The following is an 18,649-nucleotide window of genomic DNA, read 5'->3' on the forward strand; positions in this document are numbered from 1 at the left end:
TCCACTGAAAAATCTGTCATATTTCATTTCTAAAAAGCCAATGACGTGTTTCTATGGTTACTCAGAGCACTCAAAAGCACAAAAGCGAGCGTGCACAAGAACGGCGGCTGAATGGCCCCCTGCCACAAATACGGGAAGATTCCTTGTGTACCAACATAGTCATTAACAAACAAGGCTCACCTGGGCAGCAGCTGCAAGGCAGGTGCAATAAATACACGTCTTCCTGACACTCCTCCAGGGTCACATTCCAGCAAACAAGAATGTTTTGACTCTTGTTTGGAGTACTGTGAAAGCCAGACACCGAGAACAGGCGCTAAGGAATACTTAAAAAAGGGGTGAACTATATATTTTTTTTTCCCATATGCGCTCTCTATCGCAAATTTCCACCTATATCAGATGCGTGTGGAATGTATCCACAAGATAAACATGGAGTCACTGTACATCATCTCGCTTTTGACAATGCTTAGTAGTTTATGAGACTGCAAAAAGTCACATGGGCTGTTCGCGAACAGAACAGATCACGAGATCTGTCTTGTGTAAGAATTAGTGTTGTTCCGATACCGTTTTTTGGCTCCCGATACCGATACCATACCGATACTTAAGGTTTTTTTTCCTCAACATGAAAAAGCTGTCCTGCCATTGGTTCAGAGCATTCAAGGGCCAATAGGATATCTTAGATCGGCATGCAGTGAACATGTCACATACCAGTGAATGTCGTACACCAGCAAGACACAAGATGCCGCATCCAAAATCCTATATTAGCATTGGAATTAATGGTATCGGCATGTTACTTGTGAGTAGTCACCGATACCGATACCACTGGTTTAATGCAGTATCGGCACCTCTGCCGATACCAGTATCGGTATCGGAACAACACTAGTAAGAACGAGCACACTAAGAACAATATATTGAAAACTGAGCAGTCCGTTCCCCCCCCCCTGCAGCTTCCTCACCAAGAAATCCGGTGGGCCTTACAGGTGATAAACACACCTTCACAATCAGCAGGTGCTAATGGAAGAGGAATATGGGAATAGAAGCAGCCGTTATTTCCACAGTTGCGCTCCTGCTGCGAGCTCCACCTGCTTTCATTACACAGAGTTGTGTCAATATACTAATCTTATGCTCCGTCACAAGGCAATCAGTGCTCACCGTGATAGTCAGCTGAACACAAGGCTCTAAATTCATTAGCCCCACTCCCCCACCTATACGCACACGCGCACACACAATGATATTCACAGCCAGCCAGTCAGTGTTTGACCCCTGACTCTTCTTGTCTCCATGCAACTGTCGAGTCAGTCTAATTGGTCATTACTGACCCTGTGTCTTCTTGGCTTTTAAGCCTCTTTGCAAAATTATTAGGGTGGGGAACAGGCTTGGAAGCAACATTTTATTTCTGTAATATATGATTCGGCCAACATCAACATGGAAAAATAAAAATGAGGAAGTGGTTTTTCAAATGTTCATTCCAAATCCAACAATGTTCATTGTTTGTTTCTCACAAAAGAAAGAGCAGCCCAACTGCAGCTAATTGTATTCTAATTAAAAATTAATTTGCAAGTGAAATGTTGTAGGTGAATGTCAAACAAATGTCCAAGGAGCCAGCAAGTGTTTGATTATTCAGCTTCACCGTTCCGCCGCTGCGGATTTGCACACAAATCCCACTAATTGTATCTTTCCAGAACAAAACAGAATACTAATCAGATGTGGGCTTTTCAATCAAGTTTCAAACCTAAAAGACACTAATTTCTTTCAATTGTTTTTTTTTTCTCGTCATTATAAAAACACAGAGGAGTAAAATTTTAATCAGTGTTAGGATGTTACAACAACAACGAGGAGGAGATAATGATTACAATAATATTTTTTGTAGTTTGCAACAGCTGCAGAGGCTCAGGAAGCTTCAAATCAGCCACAATGCATCTCCGACACCCTTCTCTGTATGTGTGGAATGTTGTTCATAGCATCGTAACACTTCTCCGGTCCAAGTTAAACACCAGATCGCTGCCAAGCAAATTATCGTTGGGATCAAATAAAAGGCGGGACCTTTCATTGTACTTCCATCTGTACCTCCTCTAACCCACCAGGACCTGCTGCAGCGGAAAAAACAGATTCACCTCACCCTCTTTTTTTTTTTTTTTTTTTTTTTCCACCCCCTGTGCTTGGTCCAAACCGTCTGGCCGGCACTTGCTCATGATCATAATCTTTTTGTGGTTCGCTCCAACGAAAACATGACAACATATAAATCAGTGTCAGGAATCAACCCTGCCCAACTGTTATCCCGGCCTCTGTAACAGAAAGGGAGATGCGCAGGAAGTGTTAGCGGACCTGGAATTCCCCTGCAAATTAAAAGTCCTGAACAATCCCTTCTGCTTTCAACTGGAGAAAAAAAAGCTAATCCCTGTTGGTGATGTCCCAACAGTCCCATGGGCTTCTTGTTACAGTTCCTTCACTAGTTTTCTCTCCCTCATGTGGTGCAGAGCCTTCAATAGTCCCCATGCGTCATTCTCAGCAGGCTTGCCTATTGCCAACATTCATTAAGGGTGCAGCACCCCTCGGAGAGATTGAGGCAGGGAATGTTTGCACTGACCAACCTGCCAGGGATTCTGTTTGTGACAAAACAGCACACTAGGGGAAGTATTCACTAGGATTGTTGTTACAAAAGAACATACCATAATTTACAGACCATTAGATGCACATATGGGTCTATTTTAAAACATTTTCATATGGTGCATTGTCTTTGCGGTATGTTAAATAGATTATTTTAATTGTACTGTATGTTTGTTTGTTTGTTTGTTTTAGCGCTATTATGCTAGGTTACACATGGAACTACCCGGGTGTTGCTTTGGTCGTCCGACAGACGAAAAAAATTGAATATCACTTGCCAATTTGGTGATAGGTGGTTGTGCTATTACATTGGCTAATGCTAAATGTTATCTTTGTTGACAGTTCAACAGCTGTAAAAGCTCACCATTATTCAAACTTTTTTTTTTTTTTGCCTGATCACGGCAGCTATTCGAAGCTGGCCGTGTCGTTTACCTAATCTAGCTCCCACATTAGAACATTGGAAACATGCTCAGCTTGTGTTTGTCTGACCGCGGTGATAGGCTAGTAGGACTATATTTCTCATGATTCTTAGACACGGAAGCAGGAAGTAGTTCTACTTCCAGCATAACGAAAACATAGCGCCTGCTAGCAATTAGATCACAGGCTCTTCCTGGTTGCACAAATATCCATCCATTTTCTTTACTGCTTACTCCTCACAAGGGTTGCTGGAGCCTATCCCAGTTGGCTTCGGGCAGTAGGCGGGGCACACCCTGAACTGGTTGCCAGTCAATTGCAGGGCACACAGAGATGCACAACCATCCACACTGGTTGCACAAATATGTTTTGTTTTTTTTATTACCGTACAAAGTATTTTGAAATAAATGACTAACGGTGAAATCCGACTTAAATCGAAATTCGGGTTACATCGCCAGCATAGGAACGTAACTCGAGGACTCCCTGCAATTGTAGGTGGTTCTGGCAACATGATGCAGACGGATCTTTGAGTAGTACTCAGAGGTACACCTTATCAGAAAAAAATTGAAATTTAATCTTACCAATGAAATTATCCCAGACCTATTGGTACAATTGTATGCCACACACTGTGGCCGCAGTAACAGAAAATAACGTGAAAATGCTGCAGAGAAATCAATGCATTCAATTTAGGTGAACATAGCAAATGGCAACGCAAGATGGCCAATGGTGGCTTTACTTCTCCCGACGGCAAGAAAGTTTTATTGTTAGTCCATTGATATATAAGTTCATGGTTGACCAGTCGCGCTGTGTTATTACTTTGGCTAACGCTAAATGCTATTTTTGTTGATCATTCAACAGCTGTAAACGATCAATATGTTCACCATGATACAACTTTTTTGCCCAGTCATGGAAGCTACAGGAAGCTGGCTATGTCGTTTAGCCTCACATTTTAACAATGGAAACACACTCTCAGAAATGCTCTGCTTGCGTTGGTCTGGCCGTAGCAATATGATAGTATGACTACATTATCCATGATTCTCAGACACAGAAGCAGGAAGTGGTTCTAGTTCTGGTTTAATGAAAACATGATGGTTGGTCCTGGTCCCCCAGAGTCCGAAAAATACAGTAGTCTTGTTCTGGGACTCACAGCCACGAAACAGCCTCACTGAGCAGCCAAAGCTCTCGTTACAATAGCAAGATGGCAAATGTTTGAAAGTTTTCAAAGTGACAGAAAAAAAAAAACAAAGACACGAAAATTAAACATGAAATACCTCAGGACAATACACAGCTTAGCCTAAGCCCCTTCGTGAGACTCCTCCTCTTCATACCAAATTATGTAATTCTATTATCCATTCATGGGCACTGATGCCTGCAAACTGAAGGTTCATTTCATTTTGTGATGGAGCGTGTCATGCTGCATGCCGTCATTCAACCATGGCCACGACATCACCCTGTAGGCCGTGCCCCCACGTTAACGTTAACGCCATGAACCTTCAAGGGCGGCGAGTCTGTGCAAATCTCATCTTCGCATGCATGCGTGTCCTCCATGCACATTTTCCTTAAACAACAGCTTCGTCTTGTCAGTCAACATTTGGATGACAGTGGGGGAAGCGCTCACCTGATGAAGAAGGAGGCCGCTGCAGATGATGAGTGTGTGATAGAGCTGGATGCACCGGTGATGGGGGTAGGGAGCCCCGTTTGCATGGGGCCTCTGAGGCGACAGGGCGTCAAGGTGCTGCTCTTGGTACCGCTGCTGCTGCTGCTGCTGGTTATGGTGGTGAGCGGGGCCGCGGAGGTTGTGACATCTCTGCCGGCGTCCCCCATCAAGCTCTGGGCCTGTGGGCGCATAAACACTGAGCAAAGACCACAATCTGCACCTCCTTCCACTCCATTTACTCCCCCACTCTGCTGAGCTCTGCTACAGATGGACGGACAGATGCCGCAGCCAGCGTCGCTTAGCTGGAGTCAGCAGCCTTGACTGCTGAAAGCGAACAGCAACAACTGTGCCATTCATCGTTTGTGGCCAGCCTATTGGGGTGCTTGTGGCCTGTAATTAAGTAATGGCATGCATTATATTGCTAATGACAGAAAATATTAACTTCACTAAACTCTACCTGGCAATGTACTCATCAGGAGTGATCGAAAATGTGACTACTAAAACCCCTTTAGATACTCTACTATTCTAGCAGACCGCCTGATTTTGTTTTTTTGTTTTTTGTCTTTTTCTCCCAACGTAAAGCTCCTCTCATACACTTTCAGAATCCGCTCGTATTACATTGCTTGCGCAAACGGTTCCGGAGTTATAATGATTTGAAAAGCATGCGTGATTTCCTGCGTCCTGCTCCTCTATGACGCACCGCTTCCTCCTCCTCCACACATTAAAATCTACAAACTACCATGATGTTTATGCTGACGTCGCAAAGCTCCGCTTCTCTGCTTTCAGAATCCGTTGGAATTACGTTGCTAGCGCAAACGGTTCCGGAGTTGTAATGATTTGAAAAGCATGCGTGATTTCCTGCCTCCTGCTCCTCTATGACACACCGTTTACTCCTCCTTCACACATTAAAATCAGCCAGCTACCATAATGTTTATGCTAATGTCGCAAAGCTCCGCTTCTCTGCTTTCAGAATCCGTTGGAATTACGTTGCTAGCGCAAACGGTTCCGGAGTTATAATGATTTGAAAAGCATGCGTGATTTCCTGCGTCCTGCTCCTCTATGACGCACCGTTTCCTCCTCCTCCACACATTAAAATCTGCAAGCTACCATAATGTTTATGCTAACGTCGCAAAGCTCTGCTTCTCTGCTTTTAGAATCCGTTGGAATTACGTTGCTAGCGCAAACAGTTCAGTAGTTACGTTGATTTGAAAAACACGTATCATTTCCTGCCGGGGACGACAAGTTCGTATTTTGAGAGTTAAGCGGCGTAAACAAATGTCCAGACCACGGACCAAACCGCCATGGAGGAATAATGTGAAGGTCACTATATCATCTCTGTGAATGTATCTTTAGGTTTGTTGTAAACATGTCATCTATAGTGTACCTTGAATGCTAATTGAGAACCATACATCGTTGAAAGTCATCTGTTTTGTTTCATTTCAACTGGAATGCCTTGAGGTTGGATCGTCTAAAATCGGAGTGGGGTATTTCAATATTCCCAGCAGTCTGGAATGTAACATAAGACTATAATTGACCACATGTAAATCCCTCAATACACAAATATTAGTTGGACAGTGGACAACTAATGATTATCAAGCCCACAAACGTAAACGTAAGCCTGGAAGAAGGCGGAAATGTGCCATCCACAGCTCGCCAGCGCCATGCTGGATCGAACTTGGGCGAGTGCCAGGGACGTTGGCCCATTACACTTTGGCATGAAAGGCTGCAGCACTTCACATTCAGCCGTGCAGGAAGCGGACCTGCATGCCTCATCAAATGGTTCACAGATTGAGCCTATTAGATATCAGTTTTACAAATCATCAGGCCAAAATTTCACAAGCACACAGGGACAGCTGGTTACAAGTGGAGTGCATCAAAGTATTCCCCCTGGTGTTGAGAATGAGGACTTAAGCCCTTCAGCCAAGCTGCTCAGTGCAGCCTTGGACCGGAATGGCTACTTACTCCTGGTGAAAAGTCCAATTTATCCCCCTGTCAGGTAATTAGGCTGCGCCAGTGGAGCTTTTCGCGCAGAGTCAGTAATGAGATGGCCTTCCACCCTTTAACACTTTCTGATGTTCTTTTTTTTGGTTTGCCAACTAAGAGCAAAGACATTGAGCAAGGTATGAAACAAAGTTGGGCAGATTTGCCATAATGGAAAAGGAAGGCTGTGCCAAAGAGTGTCAAGAAGGAAGCAAAAAGACAAAAGACTTCTTGAGGGTCAAGTGTGAAGTAAGCCTGGCTGGCTGGCTGGCGTCCTTTCAGCGGTGTGGCAGCAGTCTCGTGTGACCTTCGATCGCGCTGGTTAACAGAAGATCACTGGCCAAGTGAAAGAGGTCCACTTAATCTGGTCGGTCACGCTCCCTTGATTTCTGTGGCTAATGGAAACGAATTGAGGTGAGACACTAAAATACCGATGAGAAAAGTGTGGAGTGGGTAGGAAGTGGTGGGGGTGGACGTTAGAAGTAAAACACGGCTGCTTTTCTCGAGTGACAGAAAATCTTTAAAGGGGAACTAAATCCCTTTTTTGGCAAGAATATGTTGTATGTGCTACCACGGTACTCCATGAAATAATGCATTTGTAATAAACAGAATGCCATGTTGGGCGATATTGCCCTTTGGAAGTGATGTCGGAACTACCGAAGTGTTTTTGCCTGCTAACATACATATGAGTAAGCCTTGTTTGTTAAAAATAGATTGCAGCTGTGTCAGGCTGTCAACATTAACGCTTGTTTACAGATTCATTATCATCGATCAAACTGCATTTAAAAGTAGATTGTCGCGGGTCTACCAGGCACTCACCAGTAGTAGCTAGCTGCTAGCTAAAAGCCACTAACATCAGTGATTGCCGCTGTATTATCCATCCATCCATTGTCTGAGCCACTTTTCCTTACAAGGGTCGCGGGGGAGCTGGAGCCTATCCCAGCTAGCTTCGGGCAGTATGCGGGGTACATCTTGAACTGGTTGGCAGTCAATCCAGGTGTCGCTGTATTATACAATTCTAAACAATGACAGTGTAATTGTAGCGATTTTTTTAGCATACTGTAATTACATTAGCCGCCATATCGTTTGACGGCTGGCTTTGCTTGATGTTTTGATTGGAGGCTGGCCTGACTGCAGTCAATATAAGATAGGATACAATATAAGAGAACAGACTTTGAGTCAGGCGTGCCACATGACCCCTATTAGCTGACTAAAAGTGGATCTGACCGATATTTAGCTTGTCGTTGTTATATATTTACCAATTTTGTCTAGTTTTGTTGGTAAATAAAGTAGGTAGAAAGACTGATAGATGTCACATTCTTGCTAATTCACGCTCCTGCGAGACTGAAAAGACCTAAAATGGCTGCCAATATCAAGTAGTAGGTGTAAAGAATAGATTTTGAATAATTTGTAGATTTAGGTAAACAGCATCAGATGAAGAAGATTGTACACATTTAAAATATTCCAGTAAGTGTTGACAACTAAAAACAAAACAGGTGGTTGTAGTTTGTGGTTCACTGCATGCATCTATCCTCAGAGCTACAGTGGCACCGAGCAACTAGTGGGCCAATGACAAAATGGGTCAGCAGCAGTTCATCTTGTTGTGCGGGAGTGCCTGAACGGGAATTATAACTTAATTCAATTTCTGAAATATCTTACTTTTCTATAATGCTAGGAATAGCTTTGGTCTATAGCCTGTTTTAGATTTTAACTCATGTTTTAACTTAAGACAATTATGGCCTGCTCGCTCGAAAATAAAAATCCTGGGCATCAATTCAACACAACCAACTTCTTAGCAGTCAGTGTGCCAAGAATGCCAATTCAAGAGGGGCCCAGATAATTTCAATTCCAAGGACGACAACAATTATTCCAGATAGAAGGAGGGCTCTTTCCCAACGGGGAATGCCAATAGATCCAAGGAGTACTAAAATGGGCTCAATGTAGGACTGCTCTGGCCCCCCCTGGCTTATACACATACAAGGATTTCTATGCACACAAAATACACACACAGCGAGTCTATACTTCTTTGTTTCCACAACACTTCATGCTCTCCTCACCAAAGGAGCCTAGTGGGAATTGTGAATTAAAGCTCTTGCCTTCAGGCGCAGTGGACCACAAAAGAGCTTCTGTGGCTTTTTGTCATTCTGAAAGATCTGGTTTTAATGAACGATAGATACTAGAACTAAGAACCGCTATGTCCTTTCTGTGTTTGGGATCCCTCTTGAAAACCCTGTGTCCCAACCCTTAGCTATATAATAAACTTTACAGTAGAAGCCAGAGAAAATTATTCTCACTCATAAAGTACAGCATGAGAAAACACAACAGACCTCCGTGACAACAGACCTGGCAAACACTTGTCCAACATGACTGCAGCATTATGGTGATGATGTATGGTGGACATTTGACATGGAGGTCATAAGACAAACTTTTGAACTCATTCACCGCCAGCCCAGTTAAAATTAATCTTGACGTCTATAGTCGTCAATGGCAGTGAATGATTTAAAATAACAATGACCCTTATTGAATACCAGAGGTGGAAATTCCAGGTCCACAATGTAAAAAGTCTGCCACAGTTTAAATTTAGCAACAGGTGCTCCTACTCAAGCGGCAGGTAAACGTGTTTTGTGAAGTTTGCCACCTCTGTTGAATACTAAAGAATGAGAGGCCAATATTCTTGCAGACAATTAATCTGTTCTGTATTCAAGACTCACTTGTGTTCTCATGAGAGGGAAAAAAAAAAAAAAAAAAAAAGTTACCTCAGCATTTTATGCTTATTTTTTCTGTACAAAACCGCTGAAAAATTCCCCTAATGTCACTTCACTCTCTCTATACGTAATGAACTTGAGCCCCAAAAGCACAAAGGAACACTTAAGTGCTCAGACTTACATTAACAGATAATGGTGTTTTCTGCCACTCAGGAATTAAAGCTTGTTTTACTCTCGTGCTACTTGGTCATTATGGCATCAAAAAGGCGAGTGCGGTATTTATAAAAGAAAGGCACAAAAATGACATACCGGTTTCGGCTGAGTGAGGAAGTTGTTGACCCTGGAGATGCTCCAAACGCCCTCGAGGTACTGCTGTGCTTGGATGGTGACAGAGCTCAGGGGTCCGGTGAATTGCCCTCCTGCCACTGTCACCTGGACGCTGGTCTTTGGACCCGATGGGATTGAGGAGCTCTGGGAACCGCGCGGCTCCTCCAAGGGCAGGATTGAGGCAGCTTGGCCTTTGGACAGTTGGTTTGCGTGGATGCTGGAGGATGACACGGCAAATCTCGAGGGCAGCGGGAGAAAGGAAGAGGCGGGCAGGGCCGGCATGTCGGGGCCGAAGGCGAGGACGGGATCATTGAGAGTCTGCAGAGCCTCCTGCTTCAGTTGATGGAGAGGCGTGAAGCACACCTGACAGCAGGTGACGGCGCCTTCCTTGCGCCCAGATGTGTGGAGCTGCTCGAATAGGAAAGCTGCATAGCCGGTGTCCTGCAGCATGAAGAAAACACACAAAAAAAGGTTTGCTGTAACTCTTTGCACAAACATGTTCATGTTTTCTGGGAGTGTCTGTGTTCTGTTGTTACTCTAAAAACATCCATCTATCCATTTTCTTAACACCACTTAGTCCTCACAAGGGTCGTGGGGGTGCTGGAGCCCATCCCAGCCAGCTTTGGGCAGTAGGCAGGGTACACCCTGAACTGGTTGCCAACCAATTACTGGACACACAGAGGCTAACAAAGAACACACTCACAAGCACAGCTAGGGAAAATTCAGAGTGCCCAATTAACCTGCCATGCATGTCTTTGGAATGTGGGAGGAGCCTGGAGTACCCGGAGAAGGCCCACGCAGGCACGGGGAGAACATGCTTGGGTGCACATCCACCCAAGAAGGCCGAAGCCTGGACTAACTAAAAAGGGACTAACCCAACTTTTTGGGTTATTAAATTTAGGAAAAAGTTGGCGCAAATTAATAACCCACAAAACAACCCATACAATTATGTTGCTTTGTGGGTTATATTCATTTAATTTGCCTCATTTTTTAGGTTAAATCAGTTTGCTCAGTTCATTTTTGACCCAATTCAGTTGGGTTATTAAATTAACCCAAAAAGTTGAGTCACATGAATAAACCATAAAGCCCCCCCCCCCAAAAAAAAAAAATAAATAAATAAATAAAAAATAATAATTGAGCCAACAATTTGGGTTAAATAACTCAAAAAGTTTGGTTCATTTTTTACAAAATTTGATCAGGTCACAAAACGACCCCAAAAATTGGGTTGCTGTGCGTGTTATTAATTTAAATTGATGCAACTTGTTTGGGGGTTAAATAACTCAAAAAGTTGCCCTGTAATTGACAGGCAACCAGTTCAGGCGTACCCCACCTTCTACCCAAAGCCAGCTGGGATAGGCTCCAGCACCCCCACGACCCTTGTGAGGAATAAGCGGTCAAGAAAATGGATGGATGGATAACTCAAAAAGTTGGGTTGGTCCATTTTTGACCCAATTTGGGTTATATTTGCCCCAACTGTTTTTATAGCACATCTTTGTTCAGACTGAGCCATTCTGCCTGCATGCAGGCAGACTGTTGATCAGGCATTGCGTATTCCGAGCAGCTAATCAAGGCCAAAACAACCCAAACCATATGAGACGACAAAATAAGGCTCAGGTGGATTAGGAGAACATCCCACAGAAAATCCTCATTCAAATTCTGTCCTATTTGAAAGCATTTTGCTCTGCTTGAAATTGAGAGTGGCTCATCTTCCGACAGCTTTTTGAGGCAAGTGTCCAGCGAAGTTTTGTCCTTTTACTTCAGCAACAAGAGGGTCCCCTAGGGTGTTCCTCTCTGCTGGCGAGGAATGCTGAAGGAAAACAACAGCTGAAGTGAATCTGGCACCCGAAGCTATTTAATTTACATATGATAAGTGTCTCTGCGTGAAAACAGATGAGAAGCCAGCAAATGTGAAAATAAGCACCTACTGAAGCTGGAGGCACACCAACTATTCAAATTCTACCAGAGACTACAACATGCATTTTAATACAAACAAACACGCATACAAAAACGCACTCGCACTCACACTCACGAGTCTCTTAAGAGGCATAAAGGGGCATCGGGCTCTAACCCAGTGGAGTCATGGCCTAAGACAGAAGCCCACAGCACAAACATAAATGTTTATGAGGCCTTTGCTCTGCGGACCCTCGGAGGTGATCAGGAGGAGTGAGGAGGAAACAATAATCCAGTGCCCTAATTCAATGCCACTTAATCCATCAAACCCAGTAGACAACTAATACATTGGACCCAACAGACGCTACAGTATCGTGAGCAGGTATCTAAAAATATGAGTACGCTGAATTAAGATTATTAACTCATTCACTGCCATTGACGGAAAAATACGTCAAATGATGCTTTTTTTTTTTTTTTCTGGTCTGGCAATTAATGTGTTAATAGAGACAGCCCAGCATAAGGACTGTGACTGAAAATCATGCTGGCATGATGTTGCTGGTTGATGATTTACAGTGCTGACTACCTGCTTTATACTTGAGCAGGTGGGAGCAGATTCCAAGCCCAACCACGAAACAGGATGTAGAGAGGCACATCAATCCTGACTACAAATGCCAAACCGGGCCTGTGGCCAACTCAGTGACAGATTTAATATAATATGGAATCAAGTGAAATACTCGATATTCATGCAGGTCCGGCGGGGCGACACCAAGTGATAGTATTTTCGCAGACGCACGCAGCTTGGCGCAGTTACAAATTAGCGGTTTACGCCGCTGTGGGCGTGTACACAGCCGACTTGCCAATAGAACCAGTTCGTCCCATTTTCTTTAAAATCGGTGATTGCTGTTTAAAAAAAAAAAAAAAAAAAAAAAAGATGAATGAATTAATGATTACAATTTAATTCGATCAGTCATAAAGGAAAAAGAAAAAAAATGAATCAAAGCGTTCGATGCAGATGCATGCTATTGTCATATTGTTGCAAAAAAAAAAAAAAAAAAAAAATGTGCCTCGATCACGCTCACCAAAATTGCATTACAGTCACTGCGCCAATATTTAGACATGGTTCCAAGAGCTGTCAAGTTTAGTCTACTGTCAGCTACCAAATGGTCAGATGTGACAGGTAGTTTCCCAAACACGCTAAACGGGGCTTGTGCAAGCTTGAGCGCACCTGTACGGACTTCGAACATAGAGCCTTACATCTTAAAAGGGCTTTTTCGTGAGACCTAAAAGGCCTTGATAAAAGCGAAAGAAACCATCACAGCCACCCCTTTGACTACTGTACATTGCTTCCCAGGCAGGAAATTGAAGCCACGTCAGAACCAGTTAACTCTGTCCATCCATCCACTCTCACCCTTTACCCTTCGGCAAACCCCTTACCCAACTCAGGGCACCGGTAGATGGAAGAAATCAATTCCCTTGACGCTCTCCATGCATTGTTAAGTGTTGATTTAGGAGAGCTAATAAAACCACACACAAAGCTGAGCCCATCTGCTATTCAGTGTGGTTTTGGGAGGTTAGAGAGCGGGCTTCTCCTGTAAAACTGTCTGCAAGCTTTATGCCTAGCCGAGTGAACAGAGGGTCAGGGTCGCACGTATGTGAGGATGATGGCGATGATGATGGCGAATGATGAGAGAATGATAAAATTGAAGGCCACGCTGCTATGTGCATAACAGTGAGAGGCAGTGAGGTACACAATCTTTGCATTTGAGACCGTATGGAACAGATAGAAAAACGGCTATTATAAACTAGAATAAGTGCAATTTCTGGAGAAATTGCGTGGGAATGCTGAAAGCTGAATGCTAATATCTGAATGCTATGAAGTAAATTGAGAGATAAATTATGAAATAATGACCTCCTGGTTACTGCACAATGCACTTTACCAACTGTGCCACCGAGCAGTGTAAGACACCTGGTAATGATAAGTTATATGTATGAAAAAAAAGAAAAAAAGTTCAATGTCTGTCCCATTGAAAATGAATGGAGAAAAGTTGACATTACAAGATAAATTGTGCAAATACTGTAAGTAATGTAGAATCAGGCGATATATACCCCGGGAGGTGTGAATTTTTGAAGCTAGTTGAAATTTGAACAGTGAAAATTGGATATTATGTGGGAGTTGTTATGCGGCAAAAAAGTGTGGAGAATAAAAATCACAAAAACATATGTGGGAAAGCTCCAGCATTCCCACAATTATTGTAGTTTTGTTTATGTATCAATTTCCCCAAAATCCTTGAATTGTTTCATTTTATATTTCAAGTGGTTATTATCGAACAATTATGGCTTTATTTTGGTTACTTCCTTTTTTTTTTGTCAGAGCTTTTATTTTGAAAGAATAGGAGATATACTGTGGTTGCTCCCCTCGCATTTTTAAATGGCGTTTGACCTACAAAGAGGTACGTGCGTGGGGAGAACGTGCTAAAAAAAAAATCAATTTTTCTAACGTTTAAGTATAAAGACAAAGCAAAAATGTTTTCGTATGATGTTATTTGAAATAAAATTCGACAATTGCTGTACTGTATAGTGTGATTGAGGGGTTTTGGGCTGTGGGAGAATAAGAATTTTATGTAAGCGGTTCTTCCTATATGTGTGTGCATGTTATTTCAATATTGTAACATGCTAACTGCTTAATTTTTGTGCTAGGCATGTGATAGACATGGGATCATGCAGGTTGCTGCCCAAATTGTTTTGTTTTCTCACACTTGCAGAAATAAATCCAAACTCTGGATCCAAATCTATGTCCCGTTTATTTCGTGCAACGGAACACAACGCAGTGCGGTCAGACGTGTGGACCGTTCCGGCTTACACATAAACGTGAGGACGATGCAGGAGAGGTGCAACGGCAAGGCTGATTTGTTAACTACCCATGTGATGCATTATTGACAGGCGCAAGTGAGTATGAAGAGCATCTTTGGAGAAGAACTTAGCACAAAGGAGCGTTCAAAGCATTCCTGTTGGCGAGAAGGTGCGGCGCTACGTCGGCGATCTGAATCGCCAGCCATTGTTGTGTACAAGTGGGAGACGGTTTCGGTTTTCAAGCCAAGCTCACTCGCATGGCTGCGGACAGAGACGGTAGGCCGGGGTTGCGGCCATTTGCCTGGAGGCTCGTGGGTGGTTATGTTGCTTTACTGCCTGTCAGCACTGATCTTTATTAAACTCTGGGGACAAATGCAGTCAGATGCCGCGGCCTTATTATGGAAAGGAGGTTGGTTGACCGCTGCGGGGGAGAAGCAAACCTGCCTCTGTGAAATAAACCCCGCGCATCCCTTCGAGACCCAAGTTTGTCACCGTCTCTGATGAAAAAGCAGGGCGGAGCATCTAACTGGATGCGTCTCTGCAGGGTTGATGGAGTGTCATTATACACACCGCATTCCCACAGGCTGATGGAAACGAGTTCAGCCTTTTGGGAACGATTGCACAGAAAGATAGACTTTTAATAAAATCTACATTTCCTCCCATCTTTTCTTGGTGCACAAATAAAGTGAAAATGCATCTATTTCTTTTCAAACGTGGTGTTTAATGTTGGTCAGATGTGGAGTTGACTTAAATCACAAGAAGGTCACGACGGTTTTAAATGCATGAGTTCCCTCACTCACTGAAGGGCACACGCTTCATTGAGGCTAAACGCACTCTGTGAAAAAGATTCCAGTTGAGGCCATTTCCCTCCATTGCCCACGGTGGCAGAGAGAAAAATGAAGAAAAATTGTCCCAATATGAATGTGTAATATATAAAAAAAGAGGAACTAAAACAGCACACCCTGCAGATATTTTTGCAGTCTTGCCCTGTGCGTGATTTATTTTGTGAGTCCACATTGCACTCTGGCCTGCAGAGTTAGTCCACAACTCTATTGGCAGTACCACCACTACATTAAATTGAAACACTGGCTAGTTTGACAACTAAAAGATGACTTTTACTTTGTCAGTCTTCATTCCTCATACAGTACATTTCTAGTTTCATTTAAATAAATATTATTATGACCCATATTGTTCTCATCAAAGTTTACATTACACGCATTACTCTGAAAAAAGTACGACAAATCTGACGCATTACTTTTTTCAAACAAATAAACGGACTACTGTTACTTTTACAAATCCTTTGTAACTGCAGGATGCAATTTAGAGCAAGAATTGACAAGACCTAAATAAACATCGCACATTTCTCAACAATGGTGCCTTGCTCACGCACGTATTTTATTGAAAACGAATGCTATGATAAGGAATAATGAAATACAGAAGTAAATACACTTGATTCCTAACACTACAGTACTCACTACTGTCACTAAACAATTAACTAATCATTATAGAACACGTACGGAAACGCTGGTACTAAACATAGTGAAATGCATTGTGGGAGTATTCAAATCAGATCTCACACATCTGAGGGAGTTACATCATCATTTTCAGCACATTGAGACTAACAGCTTCCTCTTGATATTTGTGTTTTCAAGATGAAAGTACAGCAACTACTTTGAGTTTGTTTCAGCTACAAACAAAATTATTAAGGTTTGTTGTGCATTTTTCAGTCGACAATGTTTTCTATGTAGCTTGGATAACACTATGTAAAAAAATCACAGTACAGCATGCATTCACAGTCACACCAGATTGTGTGACAGCAGGTGGTCCCCAAATTTAAACATTACATTTATAAACAAATAAATATTGAGCTTTTGTATTACATCATAGTTAAATACAGTATGTCAAGTAAATAAGTGCCTTTATTTATTATTATTAGTCATTAAATATTTTTATTATTTAAAAAAAAAAAAATTAATTTAAAAAAATAAATCAATAATTTATTTTTTTTATTATTATTAGATTTTTTTTTCTTTTTTTCTAAAATAGACCAAACTTTGGTATTTAAATGTAATTATTAAAGTAACTTGTAATCAAACTTAGCTACTTTTTAAAGCAAGTAATCAGCAAAATAACTCTATGTTAGTTTTTCAAGGTAAATATTATCAAATCAAGACCACACAGTGCTCTCATCTCCTTGTTTTGGTCTTCTCTCAAGCCCTAAAAGGACAAAACTTGAACCGTCTTTGTTTACATGGCCTAAGACTCTGTTGACCCTCACCACACACACCGAGTCCATAAGTCTCAAAAGGAACTGACCCCCATTAAACCTGCAGGGGCCCAGACCAGAACCTTGGCTGGGGACCAGCGATTCCAGCTGATCGGCTTTCCCACAGGTAAGCCGGGTTCCTCGTGACAGCCAAGTGGGAGAAGGACGAGCACAGCTGCTGGCCTTGCCCCAGGTGGGCGCAAAGCATTAGGGCAGATTACATCCCCAGGATAAAAGAAACACATCCAGCGGTGTAATCCCTCTCTGCTCCCACCCTTTGCCCTTCCTTAACTCCACCCCACCACCTCTCCCTCTCTGACCCGCTCTCCAAAACAGACGACTCTGCTCAGATCCCCTTCTTGGAAAGCGGCGGGGCTGGAAGGCCTGCAAGCACCGACTCTGATTAGATATCAGGTGAAGCTTTTAGTGGCACAGCAGTTCTGTGGGATACACACCATTAAATTTAACCACTGCCTGCTCGAAGGCACGCAACACAATGACCCAGGATGTCACACTCGTGTGCTACTCTGCCGACTGTGAGAACGCCTTCAGTGTGAACACAAAGCTGGACGGCCCCTGCAAATCACTTCAAACACATGTTGGTGCCTCACTTGTGACTGGGTAAGATTACACAAATCTGTAATAAAACAGACTAAACAACCATATAAGGCCCTGAATTCATTAATCACTCTTTTCTCTCCTTTATATTGCGTACTCCTTAAAGGGGCTGTCTGCCGGATTCACTCAGGAAAATGCACTTTTTAAATACAGGATGTACACACTTTCACTTTCTCTCAGTCTACACTTCTGTGTTTATGTTAATCTTTTGTGGTGATTTTGTCCTAAACCCCCACACCCCCAGCCTGTATTTCGCCATTTTGTGTTTGTTTTGTAAACAGCGGGACGTTTCTGTGGAAAGACAGTGTTTACACCCCTCCAGCCAATCGCAGAGTGGGGGGTGGCGAACGTGTCAGCTGCGTGACGTCACTCCCGCGGCAATTTGAAAGCACGCACGGATTATTATTTTTTTTTTCCACTCACTCACTCACAGAAGCTGAGTGAATGAGTGAGTGAAGAAAAAAAATCCACCCCCTGCTCTGCGATTGGCTGGAGGGGTGTAAACACTGTCTTTCCACAGAAACATCCCGCTGTTTACAAAACAAACACAAAATGGCAAAATAGAGGTTGGGGTAGTGGGGGTTGAGGACGAAATCACCACCAAAGATTAACATAAACACAGATGTGTAGACTGAGAGAAAGTTAAAGTGTGTACATCCTGTATTTAAAAAGTGCATTTTCCTGAGTGAATCCGGCAGACTGCGCCTTTAAGATCCTATATAGCGTGCGGTTGCTTAGATCACAACAATCGTAATTAAATAACGTGCTTATATGTATGTCATATCATCTCAGTTGAAGCATTTGTGATAGATAAGGTTGCAGAATCAATTCAGTGTGTGACTGCATGCTAGCTTGCAAGTTTACAAAGTACGAGTGATACAAACCGAAACGACACAATAAATCAAGCCAAGCAGTCTTTCTGCTCCCCCAAGACAGACAACTTAGTACTTACAGCGTGAACAGCACGTTGCAGTCAGTAAACTTTTCTATGACAGAACAGGCGATCAGGTTGTTTGGAGGAGATGTCTGCGTGAGTATTCCCTCAAATGAGCAGCCCCTTCTGAGAGCTTCAGGCATCTGTTCCCTCGCGCCGAGCTTACGGAGACAGATGTCAAACTGTCTCCCCCCCCAAAGTGTGATTTAGGCCTCTCCTCCCTTTGACCGTCAAGGAACTGCTGACTAAAAATGCAAATAGGCCTTACCCTTTCGTGACACTTTCAACACATGACACAACCACCTGTCCACTAGCGGCGTGCAGTCCAGACCTTCAAAGCCTTCCTTCTATGTTAACCCAAACGCTATCAAAAGCACAAACCTATATTTACAACGCCATTATTTATT

General features: G+C 42.9%; 1 protein-coding gene across 2 annotated transcripts in view; it reads right to left on the reverse strand.

The window, feature by feature from the left end:
• kif26ab (kinesin family member 26Ab) overlaps window positions 1-18,649 on the reverse strand; it is an 83,679-nt gene that overhangs the window by 37,632 nt on the left and 27,398 nt on the right. For both annotated transcript variants that reach the window (XM_077538797.1, XM_077538798.1), the window contains exons 3-4: window positions 9,667-10,125; window positions 4,634-4,851 (exon numbers count right to left, since the gene is read on the reverse strand). In XM_077538797.1, the coding sequence (XP_077394923.1) occupies window positions 4,634-4,851; window positions 9,667-10,125 (677 nt within the window). The remainder of the gene's footprint in view (window positions 1-4,633; window positions 4,852-9,666; window positions 10,126-18,649) is intronic.

This window comes from Festucalex cinctus, chromosome 12 (assembly GCF_051991245.1).
Source record: "Festucalex cinctus isolate MCC-2025b chromosome 12, RoL_Fcin_1.0, whole genome shotgun sequence".
NCBI lineage: Eukaryota > Metazoa > Chordata > Actinopteri > Syngnathiformes > Syngnathidae > Festucalex > Festucalex cinctus.